This window comes from Xiphophorus couchianus, chromosome 4, assembly GCF_001444195.1.
Source record: "Xiphophorus couchianus chromosome 4, X_couchianus-1.0, whole genome shotgun sequence".
Taxonomy (NCBI): Eukaryota; Metazoa; Chordata; class Actinopteri; order Cyprinodontiformes; family Poeciliidae; genus Xiphophorus; species Xiphophorus couchianus.
In genome coordinates, this window is record NC_040231.1 from 24,192,106 (window position 1) to 24,206,508 (window position 14,403).

Genomic DNA, 14,403 nt, shown 5'->3' on the forward strand with positions numbered 1-14,403 from the left:
TGGAGTCACATGATCAAAACGTGATAAAGGCCACAGTTCAGGCGTCATGGGTTATCCTGCTGATACATTTTAAGGTTGCTGGAGGTCATACTGGCCACTTTTGCTTATCTCTGTTGTCTTCATGTTATGCATTCTTCATATATTTTGCAATGATTGCTGCAGTTCTTTTTGCCCTGAAAAGCTCACATGGTTCAGTGCGTCTGCGTCTGCCTTCTCTCTGCTCTCAGCCAGTCGAGGCAGCTGCGTCGCTCGCTCTCAACCTCGTTCTGCTTCTCACATTTTTGGGTGAACTGTTTTGAGAAACTTTCGTTGTGAATCGGTGCTTTACAAATAAACCAAGTTAATTTTCTATGAGCTGCATGTAGATCTCTGCTGGCATGGCATTCTTCAAAATGAATGAGCTAAAGCAGAATCAAGGCCCTGGATAATAACATTTAATGTTCAACTGGATGTTTACGGTAAATTGTATTCTTAATGTTTTTATTTGTAAGAAAATGAATACTGGGAAGGGTGATTTAGTAACAGTGGAACAAAATGTATTTTCTCCGCCAGCGCTACACTCTCTCTCATCTCCAAATCTCAAATCCAAAAATGCCCTTCGAGCTTCGCCGTTTCTTGTAAAACCACATTGTCGAGTCCCTTTGCTCAAGGGTCAGTTTCGTCTGCTGAAGCCACACATACTCAAAACCAGCAGAGCATTTACTAAAACTAAATTAGCAGTCGCAGCTTCTAGGTTCCTTCGATCCGCTCCTCGTCGAGCTAACGGCGGCCGTCTAATGAAGGTTTTGTTTGTTGTCTGGAAGCTGAACTTAACATTATGTTTTCTAATCTCACAACAACCGTGTGATTCAATGCATGATTCATAATGCAAAAATAAAAACAAGCGGAGGCTTCCCGGGGAAGCTTCGGTTACATAAGACGACCGTTTATTTCTCACCTCTCTGCTGTACAGAAAATAAACAAACTAACACACACACACCCACAGATCATAAGAAAATATACAAAACATGGCTATTTATACGCCAGATGGACTGACCACTGATGATACAGTGGAAAAGGTAAAAAAAACCAAAACAAAATTAAAAAACAAAAAACTATTCATCGTCCTCATCCTCCTCCTCTTCGTCACTGATGACATACTTCTTAGCCTTTTTAGTGGTCGTTTCTTCATCGTCTTCTGCCTTCCTCTTGCCTGATCCCTCGCCCTCCTGAGAACAACAGAGGATAAGAAGAGATTACAGAGCTGACGGCAGAAGACGTTCAGTCTGGCTTTCCAGCGATTTCAGTTTATCACGCCAAGCTGTGTGTTTTGTTTGACACAGTCTTCTCTTGATTTGAGGAAAAACACCGCTGCGGGATGTAAACAAACACGTACGCACTTCGGAACAGTCAGGACTTCCTGTCCGGCTCAGTTCACATCAGGATAAGTGGAAAAGGTTGGCGGTTTACCGTCCACAGTGTGCTACCTCACACTGCCCCCTGCCTGTCCACCGGGGCGCTGCGCCTACCTCGTCACTGTCCAGCTTCTTGGCCTTCATCAGCCTTTGGGCTCTGTCATCATCAGAGCCTTCGTCGCTGTCCGATGAGTAGATCCTCGCTCGCTCCTCTGGAATGAAGATGGGGGAATTGTTAAGAACGAATATCGGCGAGAGACAATGAACAGAAGAAAACGAGTGCGGCTACCTCTCAGGCCTCCTCCTCCTTTGTATTTACTCTTGATGGCCGCCAGGCTGATGGCCTCCTCGCCCTCCTCCTCGTCGTCGTAGCGGTCGGGCTCCAGGTAGCTGCTGCTCAGGCCCCTCTGGTGCTGCTTCTCCCTCATCCTCCTCTGCTGGGACTCTCTGCGGATCGACGCCCGCAGACGCTCCTCCTCTTTCTGCCGATACAGACATTGGACGCAATTAGAAGATTTCATCACCAACAAAAAAGGAACAAAAGAGAAAAGGAACAATTGAACAGCAGGTTAAGGCCTCAAAATTTGAAACGACAGATGTGACTCCAGTTGCAAAAGCTTTACTTTATTTTTTAAAGACTTGTTTTTACTATTTTTAATTCTCAAATTAGACAATAATTGTTCACATTTTTTCAATAAAGTGTTTTTTTTTCTAGATAAAATTATTTACAAGAAGTCCTGTGTTTATGTCTGGGGAATGTTAGATATTTATGCCTTCATATGGAGGAATGCTTACCAAAATCAGAGGACGGCTTCAAAAATTACAAATCCAAGCTCCACCTCACCGTATCATGTCGAAATTCCACAGTTTAGCTCAATTGTTCCGATTTTTCTGTCAGTTTCCAGATTGCTTTCACGTCAAAGTAAAAATATTTTAAGAGTATTTGCAATGAGCTAGTAATAGGCCTTTATTATTCCGTATAGTATAATAAAACTCAATAGAAGGTATTTGAGAATCAAGAGAATGAAAGCAGAAAGGATCTGCAAAATAAAACAAAACCTTTTCTTAACATTTTCCCTCTTCATTAGTATTTTTAATACAGTGGTCTTAATAATTTTTTTTTGGAGAGTGGGGGGTGGGATGCTGACCTGTAGTTAAAGTTTTCTAATTTCATTTAGATCCTTTTTTCTCTAGAAATCTGGCATATAAGCTCCTGCTGCAGTAGATAAGTTGAAGTATCTAGATGTTATTTTTAAAAAATGTGAAAGCATTGTTTACATTTTTTTTTTTAATTCAGGCTTCTGTCTTTTTGAAATTTCAGTGTATAGGGTCTAAAACTTATAAATGTGTTTCCTATTCCCTACATTTATACCTGAAACATGCTTCACCAAGGAAAGCACCTTGTTTTCTCTCCATTTTCATTTCTAAGCCAGCAACAACCAAATATGCAATAGACGCATATGTACCATAAATAACTTAAGCATATGGGAAATGTTTAGATTGTTTGCAATGGGGCTCAATTGGGCAATTATGGGCAGTAATTATCATACCTGCAGTAGATTAGTTGCTCATGGAGGCTAAAGTTCTGCTATTCAGAGTAAATATTTTATAAAACTTCAACCCACATCACATTTACTCAGCCTGCGGTGGATTTCAGTACAAAACAAAACGATACACTCGAAGATATCAGTTCCCTTTATAAATCTAAAAGTATCCCTGTAAGACGTCACTGGTTTAGTAAAGGGGCCCGGTCTGCTTTGGCTTGGGAAAAATAAATTCTTGTGAACCAAATCTTGTTCTCAGGATTCCTTCGCTTGAATAAGCTGTTCCTCTGAACAAAAGCTGCTTTTGCTGACTCTGTCTAATGGTAACAATGCTGTTTACTGAGAAACAACAGGCGATAAGCCACATGTTACGATAATTGTCAGGAACACACTCTGACACGCTGACTGAAGATTCACCCCCTGAGGCTCCTCCTGACCAGCAGACCCCCACAGGGCGCATTCAGGCAACAAAACGTCACGCGATGCCATCAGTCGGGCTTGTTCGGGTTGACCGCGGATCCCCGTCCAGTCTCGGTGTTGATGCCGACAGTTTAAATTTCGCTGACAGCTGCTTGACCTCGTTACATAAGTGCGACAGGTTATGCCTTTATGTAACCCAGTACGATGCTTATCAGCAACCGGCCTTATGCAAACCCCTTCAGCCTCAGCTGAGACAAAAGGATTCCACAAAGAAAGGTCAACATAAAAAAGGAAAGGCAAAGATGGACAGAATGCCAGCGAGCATTACTTTGATCATTTCGTTGCGCTGTGACTCGGGATCTCTTCCAGCCATGGGGAGGATTCTGATCTTCTGCGTCTTTGAGCAGCGGTCGGCCAGAGACAGCGTCATCTTCCTGTGGGTGGCGCTGTCTGTGGAGTGGGGTCTGGAGACGCACAAGAAAAACACAATAAATGGTAGTAATGAACGTGGATAGTGATGTTTATTGGAGTTGACATTTTCTAAACTAGAATAACTTTAACAACACCAAACAAAAAAAAAATCTAAAGGAAACTTTCAGATGTTTCATTTTGGATCTTTATTCACCATCATAACAACCCAGTTCAAACTACTTCATTGTGAAATTTGTATTATCAAAGATGTAGCACACATTTTGTACTTTCTAGGAAACCTTTAATCACCAGGCTTCCAAGAACCTGGTACTATCTTCTGTAAAGTAATCTGTAATGACCAGAGTGTGTCAGGTTATGATGCACCTCATCATATGGGCTGGATTCCCTAAATTACACCTAGGTGTTCCAGGAAAATCCCTTAAATGTTCTGGGAGGAATGGGAAATTTTGAGGTTTCTTGACCATTTAGATTTGGAAAAGTATTTTCTAAGCGCAGAGCACAGACCTCAAAGTTTCAAGAAGTTACATGCCCCTAACGGAAAAGTATCCGAGAAAGTTCTTGAAAGTGAAATGTTAAAATAAGCAACAAAAGTATTGATACCCCTGACAGATTTAGTCTTTATTTCAACTAAAAGGTGAGATGGGAACAAAAGATGACAAAACAATGTAACAGACAAAGTTCAATTGGCATCACAGCAACCAAAGCCTTCTTCTTCTCCACTGGTATTTTGACTATTTTCAGCAATGACGTCCAAGTGCGTGAGGTTGTCAGGCCTCCTTGCCATCACCCTAATCTCCAGATCTCTCCACATAGTCTTAATCAAATTGAAGTTGGAGGAGCCCAGTCAGAGTCAAACATGTTGGTAAAATTTAAAGGTTACTTTAAAGTTAAATAAGCCAGAGGTATGACTAATGTTGGGTTTAGCTTTAAGTTCTGGAATTTAACTCCTACGTTATAAAATGTACCACACGAGTTTAAGTCCGAAAGGAAGGCTTTAACTTCTGAAATTACGTTTCCAAATTCTTTACGTTTCTGAACACAAGTTAAAAAGATGAGATCTAGAAAAGTACCATAAACATTGATCTAGATTATCAGTCCTTCAGGAGAAGTTACTTTTAACATGTTTGTTCCTCAAACTTTCCTCAACTCTGCTCCAAAACCGTCTTTCGTTTCTGATAAAAGAGTTATGGGTATCAGGCTTATAAGCTTCCAAGAGAACAATAACAGTAATGATTGTCTGATAAGGTTTTGGAAAACTAATCTGTAAGTTTCTGTGCATAACCTCTACATTCTGAAAAGTGCCACAAATGCCCTGAGAAAGTGTCCCATCAGTAAATGTACGGTACGTAAATTATGGAAAGCAGTCTCTAAGATCCAGAAAATAACCTTCGACGTCTGGTAACTTGAAAACTCCGATTCTTGGAAAGTTATGGGAACATCTTGTGTGGCTTGCCCGTCTGTTTCAATCAATTCAGCTCAAAGATAACCTAAACATTGTTTTCTTTACACTAAAGGAACACTCTTGTAAATTAAAACATCTTCCAAGTGAGAGAGAACATTACTCCAAACAGTTGGCACTGTGGGAACAGCTTTGGCTCTAATCTTCCCAATAATCCATATTTTAATGTTCAGTGTGGGAGTCGGCTGGGTCGAGGCACACTAAACCAGGTCTGGACGACGGCTGACCGCACTCGTGTGTTCTGAGAAGACAGAACATTCAGGTGGGCTTGAGGGGGCAGTAAGAGGCTTAAATGGCTCTTATTGAGAGAAACCTGCCCAGCTTGTACAAGGTGATCCAGAGACTTACAGCATAGAGTACATTTCTGAATAATCCCTGATTGTTGTTGTTTTTTTTATTGGCACACTGACGCTTGTTTACTGCTTGTTCTGCTGTCAGAGCGCCAGACGCAACAGGGTTAACTCCAACTACTCATTCTGTGCTGCTCAAAAAAAAAAAAAAAAGAGAGAGAGAGTGTGAGAGATTTCAGTCCTGAGTGCAACGATTGCACGGTACCTGAAGGTGAGTTTGGTTTTGAACACAGCCTGTCCCTGCAGTCCCGTTCCCTGTCGGATGAACAGGTGGTTGTGGTCTCCCTGGAGAGGAGCTTTGTACACGTCAAACACCTCGTTGCCCAGGTGGAGGGACATGCTGCGGTGAGAACGGGACGCTTAAAAAAAACACGTCAAACACAGATAACACCACGACGGAAAAGCTGCAGCATGTTACTTCTATTAAAAAATATATGTTTTTACATACTTCACATATTACTATGTCACAGTGTAATATTAGATAGATAGTCTGTGGAAAACCTTTTTAAAAAATCACGCTCATATGCCTCCTCCAAGCGCTACTATTGCCCTCTAAAGAAATGCGCTGCTCCCGGGAGGAGGAGGAATGCCTTAGCGCTGTCAATCATCCTTGAGTATTCGCTACTCAGTGTTCTAATGGAAGAGAAACAACTCCGTAAACCGTTTATCCGCCATCATCCTCACTAGCCTGAACGTTTGTGGCAGACTCTGGAATCAGAAAGAAAGTGCAGAGAGCAAAGGGTGAATGGGATGAGCAGCGCACGCATGAGGGTGACTGACAGCGCTGAGACGCTCCTCCTGGATCTGACTTATTGTTTCTAGTTAGCAGTGGGAGAAGACAGAGAAGCTCGGTTTTTCACACACAACCTGTTTCATACCATACTGTTTTGACATGGTGACAGTTTCAATAAATAAGTAAAATAAAATAAAAAAATGTTTAAGTTACGTACTGCAGCTTTAAGCTGGCTGTAATGCATTAGCACACACACACACACACGCCCACATGCCCACACACCTGCCGTCAGACCACTTGACAATACGCGCGTTGCTCTCTCGTGTTTCGTTGCCCTCCTCGTCTCGTTTCACTCTCCACCTGATCGTGTTTTCCACCTGTGGTGGGATAAAAGGAACATAAAAAAACAAACATTCAGCTACAATAACAAAAATGTCTGTTTTATTTTGATTCAGCAAAGACGTGCCTTAAGTTTGAGTCTGGTCCGTCCCTCCTCATCCAGCATTTCTTCATCCTCAAACTCATCCTCGTAGTATTGAGGATCAAAGGGTCTATGAAAGGAAAAACTCCAAATAAATCTCTTTTTTTTGTTTAACATGTTCGACCATCTCCAGTGTTCATTTCTACATTTTGGGGGTTCTGACCTGGGCTCCACTGACAGGAAGTTGGGTAGCTTGACAAAATAAAGGTCTGACCCCAGGTCTGTGCTCACTTTGGGGATCTCCACTTCTATGCGCGTTTCAGGCGCAGGCTCCTCCTCCGCCTGCTCCCCCTCCAAGCCGTCCTCTCCATCCTTTGCGGAGGCAAACACGCAAACACACACACACACACACACACACACACAGTAGGATTCAATGCAGAGTGAGGCTTCTACGACTAGATCAAGAAGAAAAAATAAATAACCAAATGAGAACAGATGGATACCAGAGGCTGCCCCGGGGTCGGCGGCTTCTCTGCGTCGCTGTCCGAAGAAATGTCGTCAGCTTCTCCAAACAGATCGTCCGCAGCCGCTTTTGTTGCTGCAGATTCAGAGGGTAGTATAAACCACATTGAAAAAAAAAAAGGAGCAACAAAATGTCAGATCTAATGGGGAGGAGGAACATTCCCTACGTTTCTTTGAGTCACCGTCGCTGTCTGAATCTGAATCCGACGCGGCTTTGGGTTTGGTTTTCTGTCTGATGAAGTCATCTTCGCTGTCGCTGCCCTTTGCAGACTCTGCAACGAATGAGATCCAGGGCATGTGAAGGAAAAACAAAGCACATGTTTCACTGAAGGAAGGCTTGTGATCACACCTGAAAGGTCAAGCCAAGAACTTCGTCTCGTATTAACCACAAGATAAAATAATCACATTGAACAGTAATCCGCAAATAAAAAAAATAAAAAAAACAACGTTTAAAGATTAGCGCGCCGTCGCCTCGCGATCTGCTTCACGTGCCTCGGCCCTTTCATCTTCAGAACCACGGGACGGTACCTGGCTTCCTGGTCCGCGGCCCGTCGTCGTCAGAGTTCTCCCTGTCCTCGTCGGAGTAGTGACGCTTCTCCTCCTCGTCCTCAGACTGGTCGCTCTTGGCGCCGCCTTCCCACTTCTCGTCGTCAGACTGGTTCTCCCGGCCCGAAGCGTCCCCGTCGGAGTGAGGGGTGCCCAGCCCCGACTGCGGAGTCCCGGGATCGCTGTGCATGCTGGTCCCAAAACACAACGAAGGCAGTCAAGGACGGCTTAACAACAAACATTCCCAAAATGGAGTAATAAGGTCATGTTAACAGCGAGTTTTGTTTGTAATTCCCTTCAAGCTTTACAGTTATGTAAAAACGTTAGCACCAATTAAATACATTTTCACATATTTCAATGCTTTTGTTTCTATCTCTGGGAAAAAAGTAGCAATTATTATATTAATTAAATATAAAAAATGTGTTTCCTAAAGGAGGAAAAGTTAGGACACCATGTAATGACTAGCTCAAGTCTCTGACATCATTCTGAAGAAACTTCACCCTCTTCACTTCCAGCTCTGAGATCCTTGAACAGTTTCGATCTGGGCTTTGACTAGGCCAAGGACTTTCCATTTCTTCCTTCTCAGCCAGACCTGGATGGATACGCTGGTATGTTTTGCGTCATGTTCATATTGCAGACCCTCACATTTTCTGCTTGGGGAAAATGTGAAGTCGATGAAGTTTACATGGAAGACTTCATAGAGGATGGTACGATGGTGACTGCCCTGGTCCTGCTTTGTCCCCCACACCATGACGCTTCAAATTGTTTTCAGTCCTCTGTATAAGCTCATATGCTCCAACAAACTGTCCTCATTTTTTCAGATGACTTGTCTGGTCCCAACAGCCATCATCCGCATGATAAGAAAATGTCATAATTCACTTGTCACAAATTTTACCAACCAGATTTTTTTTTTCTGGCTGATACCAATTCATACTTTTTTTTAAGTCAAATTCTATTTTCTTAATACAACAATGTATAAAAACGAGCTGCAGGTGTTGTTTTTGAATCCGACAGAAAATAAAAGACTTTACAGCAAATGTAAAGTTTGCTTCAAAGCATACGTCCCTGACAAAGGACAATTTTGTTCACAGAGATTACGTACCGGTAATTCATCTTATTTGTTGTTTCTGGAGTTTTGTTTATTCATTTTGGACATTTAAATGTCTTACAGTCCCAGTGTTAAATATTCATTAGGATTTAAAGTTTATTGATCTTTGAGAATGTGCTGAATTATTATGCCATTACCATTATTTTTACATTATTACTTGAAAATGGTCTCAAATCAACAATGTTATCGTTTATCGCAATAACTTCAGGGACAACTTATCGTCCAGCAACATTTGTCATCGTGACAGTGCTGGTCGTATCCCATACCTTCTGTCTGAACGAACGCTGCCCCTCTCAGAACGAGGGCTCCCGCCACCAGACATCCCGCTGCTCGCCGGGCTTCCTCCGTCTGACCGGTTCCCTGCGTCTTCATCGTCCTCGTCCTCCTCTCGCTGGTCGTGCTCCGACCCGCTGTGCTGCTCTGCGTCCGAGTGATCGTTCTCCCCCTGGTCAGAGTGGATGCTGGCGTCCGACTGGTTCCCAGAGCGTTCCGACTGGTTATCGCTGCCACTGCGCTGCTCGTCCTCGCTGTCATCGCCGAACAGCTCCTGTAAGGCGGGAGGGGGAGGTCGCACTATCCTTCACTTTTGATGCAAATTAACGCTACCTGCATTTTATTTATTTATTTATTTTGAAGGCAGCTTTTTATCCAATAAAGCTATCTGTGGGTAAACTCCTATGCAACTGATAAGTCTGAAACAGTAACAATAACAATTTGATTTGTCACAGCATGAAACTGAGATGGAAACTTTGTAAAAGTGAAATTATGCGACTGCACAGAAGGGTGCCAACCTTGTTCATGCTCGGCTTCCCTGCCTCCTGCCCTTCATCATCGTCGTCGTCATCATCCCGCTCCCTCTCACTGTCGCTGCCTGAGGCGTTGCTGGCAGATCGAGGTCTCTCCTGCTCCGAGTCTGATCCAGAGCCGAAGTTGGACTCTGCTATGCCGTAAAAGAAAACAAATTTTTATTATTGAAGCGTGGCACAAGAGATGCACCAATCAGGCTTTTCAGGACAAAATGTGGGCTTCAGGTTTTGTCCTGTCGATTCCAAGTCTGACCAGATTAATTTTCAAGAATTAGTAGGAGCGACAGAGAAAGAAAATGCTGTAGAATCTTTGTTAAAGTTCATAGTTATGAAAAGAAGGAATACCAAAATTATCTCAACAATCTTGGGATACCATATTAAAGAATACACCTTTATTTACCTGGTCTTAAGATAAAGTGTTGGTTGATGCAGTTAAAGCCAAAAGGCTGAAGAGAACCTTTGTTATAATTGTTTAATTCATTTATGAGTTAAATATAGAAAACTACAATCATATCTTGGCTTCTCGTGTCTTCTGATAGATAGATAGATAGATAGATAGATAGATAGATAGATAGATAGATAGATAGATAGATAGATAGATAGATAGATAGATAGCATTTATTGTCATTGAACAGAATTCAACGAAATTTCCATTGCAGCTCCTGTGCAAAGGGTCAAATATATACAGTAAAAATAAGCAAACACAATAATAATAATAACAATATATACAACTAAATTAACTAAAGGCACTCAACCATCCAAAGAAGTAGCAGCAGGTCCAATTATGGCAAAGTACAGATAATGCAAAATGCAGAACAATATGACTGTGTGGGGGTGGGGGATATATATGTATGATCCAACCAAAACAGATGGCATTCATGTTGCATGCTTGCATAAACTTAGCTCTGATTAGTGTTTGGAGACTGACCGCTGTGTTTCACAAAACCGATCAGAAATCAGCGCTGTGAGTTAATGCTTTAGCAAATGCGGAGTTAAAATATTTTGATCTCAGATGTTTAATGGAATAAACTACGTAGCCCGTTTGTGGACATCGGAGAAAAAAAAAATAGAAATCATGGCCACGACTTGTTTAAGTTTCAGTGTTAAAGTTTGTTTTTTTTTTTCTCTCTCCGATGTCTTCAGACATGTCCCCGTAAAAAACAGACAAATATAAATCACGTTGATTAACGTCTCATGCACAGAGAGCCGCGTTTAACTTCCACGTTCACAGGTCAGTCATCACGCTCACATTCTGATGGTCACGTCGCAAAAAATATTTACATTTCCTAAAGAGACAACTGTACAACCCAACACATTTCAGTACCTCTTTGATCGTTGTCGCTGTCTCCATCACTGCCGAATAATTCACCCCGGTCCGCCATTTCTTCCAAACTGTTGGAAGCTCAGATCTTCAGGAAGTGATCGCCGAGCAGCAGGAAGTGTTTTACTTCCGGGTCACAACCACGCTGTCGTAGTAAGGCATGTCGGACGGTAGGAGGCGGTATTGGACACGATAGCAGGACTTTTGCCGTGAAAGATTCAACTTCTTCAGATGATACTGATGCCGTTTCTCTATTTATAGGTTTTCCTACTATCCTGTTCTTTTGAGAACAAATAAAATAGTAGTAATAAATAAGTAAATAAACTAAAATTTCAAGATGGAGATATATACAGTATGTGGCTCAACTCCACAGTGTGTAAATGTAATATACTCCATTATTCACATGTACACTTTATTGTCACTGTAACTTTACATTTATTTATACCTTAATTGAGCATCTCCATTTATTCACAATGTTTCAGAGTTCCAGTTTCACTAGAGAGCTGCAGAAAATATCTTATGTAAACTGAGAATGCACATCTGTATGATGGAATTCAGGAAAATATGTTTATTCAACACTTCACAAATGAGGACTAATATAATAGCTACGATTTGGAGATGTATATTTACATTTATATGTTAGGGGTGCACTGATTCATAAACCAGACGATTTATTGACCAGTTGATTTATGGGTCCGATTTTCTTCCTTTTTTTTTTTTGATCGGTAATCTGCCAGTACTTACATGTGAAACTGATCTTATCCATCATCTCTGCACATTTGCAGTTTAACAACAGTCACGCAATTGTTACCGACTCAGCTACTTTCTTGCAATATTTAGCAACATTCAGACAAATTAATTGGTACAAAATAGCAGGTTTTTAAAAAATCGGTAATTAGCGATTGGCCAGAAAACTGCAATCATGCATATATATAAAAATCCAAAACATAGATAACATTACCAAGTCAGTATCCGATCGAGATTAAGACGAATACTTTAGTTTCATATTCATATTCAACATTTTAAATATTTACAAAATAGTCAAAAGAAATTTAAATATTTATATATTTGAAAAAAATTCTAAATAAATAATCAAACGTCAGAAATATAGTCACATTTGTGTATATTTTACATTTACCATATATAAATAAATGACTATATGCCTCTTTAAATTTAATTTAATTTAATTTAATTTAATTTAATTTAATTTAATTTAATTTAATTTTATTTTATTTTATTTTATTTTATTTTATTTTATTTTATTTTATTTTGTGTGAGGGCAGGACAAGTTACGCCATTGGTTTACGTGCTTACCTGTTGGCCAGAGACCTTACACAGACAAAATCACAAGGATCAAGATTAGAGAAGCAAAATGACGGAAGCGTACAGATACATTCAAAAGTAAAGAAAAACACGTTTCGGTACATCTAATTTATAAACGCCAGTGTTTGATAATATGCTTTTCATGTTTTACAATAATATCACATCATTATAATTTGCATATTCATCAAAACAAAAGTCTTTTCACGTTCTTAGAATTTCCAGATAAAGTTGAAACTAGTAATAAAACTTCCGTGTTAGAAGAACTTCAAACACGAAAGTTCTTCTAACACACAAGTTCATATGTTTATTGTTTAAACATATTAACGTTGTCATTATGATTATTTGTGTTCCTTAGTTTGAGTTGTTTACGCATAGAAAAAAATACGTTTAAAGTTGCGGTATAGAGGAGAAGACCGCTGATTGGATGAGGAATTATGCTGTGGTTTCTTGACAAACCGAAAATGTATATTTAAGAGAATTCAGAAATCTTGAGTTCCGAGTCACGCTCACTAAAACAAGTGTATGCACACAGCAACAGCACCTTGGATTAGTTTGAGCAAATAAAACTTTACCATGGAGAAGAGGACTTTTGTCTCAGCCCTGTTTTGTCTTGGTAAGCAGGTTTTCTTATTAGAAATTGCTTTTGAATAACATTTTTATGTCATCCTCTCAAATTCAAATTCAAAAAAGGGAAATTAATTGTTGTAACTCATTAATTCTTCAAAGAGTTATTGTAGATTGTGTAGATTGGCAGGAATATGTGGAACATTTGATAAATAATTAAACAAATAAATCTGCCATGTCATTTTTAAACAGTAATGCAAACCACAAACATTTTTAATAATGACTTGATATAGGCACCGTGTTAAAAATTATTATGCAAATTGGATTTAAATATCATTAAGATTAACTTTTTTGTTGTGCTATTAAATATATAGATGGCATTGTGTGTCAGGGCTCTTTGAACCACTATAATTAATTTCAGAGAGCTGGGTTGATTAGTTTGTCTGGTGAGCTCAATTAAGAAGGATGTTCCACATTATTAAACAGGCCACAGGTTTCAAGCTATATGGGAAAGAGGAAGGATCTCTGCTGACGAAAGTCATCAGATAGTGCCGTATGACAAGGTATGAAAATATTAGATATTTAACGAAAACTGAAGTGTTATCGTACTGTGAAGAGATTTGTGGCTGATTCAGAACAAAGATGGGTTTGTACAGATAAAGGCATAATGAGGAAGGTTTCTGTTAGACAAATTCATCGGATTCAGAGAGCAGCTGTTAAAATGCCCTTAAAAAAAAAAGCAGGACAATGTCAGGGCTTTCCCTGACATCCTGCAAAGAAATTCAAGCAGAAACTCCACAAACTCACAAGTTCAATGGATCAAGAATTGTGCAGGTGATCAAAGAAGGTCCTATGTTAACATGTACTGTAACTCTGTCTGTTAAGATGTTTTTGATTGAAATAGATTTTGATTCTAGTACATGTGACCATTTAATGCTGCACATTCAAAGAATGACCGTTTGCAGTTCCTTATAATCCATAAAATGTTTAGAAAATCTGCTGTGCATAATAATTTGGAACAGTGCATTTTGAGTTTTTTATTTTTGAAAAAAATTTGTTCTCATGGGGAGCTTTGTTCAGTAAAATTTGATTTATACTATAATAATTCATGATTTGAAAATTATACTGACCATCATTTGCATTGACCATTTAAGAAAATCTGAAAAAATATCACTAGCATAATAATTTGGAACAGGGTGTAGAAGACAGATAAAAGGGGTTACAAAACAGTTTTATCATAAATGTTGCTTCTTCTTTTTTCAGATTTGTCAGTCACTTGACTTGTGTGGCTCATTGCAAAATCTTATCGTGTCCTTGTTCCCTTTTTATAAAAAATAATAACTCAGTTAGGATGAGGTGTCTTTGTGAATTGCTGCTTTTGCATAAAATTCAAATGCTGCTTTCTTCCAAATCAACAACAGATAATCAAGTGATCATGGAAATGACCATCGTTTTAATTT

At 39.9% G+C, this 14,403-nt stretch overlaps 1 protein-coding gene across 2 annotated transcripts; it reads right to left on the minus strand.

Annotated features, from left to right (window-relative positions):
* Nucleotides 1-904: 904 nt before the first annotated feature.
* leo1 (LEO1 homolog, Paf1/RNA polymerase II complex component) lies at nt 905-11,208 on the minus strand. Of its 2 annotated transcripts, none has more exons than XM_028015457.1 (14): nt 11,060-11,208; nt 9,721-9,866; nt 9,196-9,476; nt 7,804-8,012; nt 7,443-7,547; nt 7,257-7,351; nt 6,977-7,125; nt 6,799-6,883; nt 6,615-6,709; nt 5,805-5,939; nt 3,687-3,822; nt 1,684-1,876; nt 1,509-1,606; nt 905-1,208 (listed from the first exon to the last, which is right to left on the minus strand). In XM_028015457.1, exons 1-14 carry the CDS (start codon nt 11,115-11,117, stop codon nt 1,095-1,097), a joined length of 1,899 nt encoding a protein of 632 aa, XP_027871258.1. In that variant the 5' UTR covers nt 11,118-11,208; the 3' UTR covers nt 905-1,094. The 2 variants fall into 2 exon arrangements, with proteins under 2 accessions (XP_027871258.1, XP_027871257.1); XM_028015456.1 differs by having other exon boundaries at nt 9,721-9,869; nt 11,060-11,206.
* Between the last annotated feature and the right edge of the window lie 3,195 nt (nt 11,209-14,403).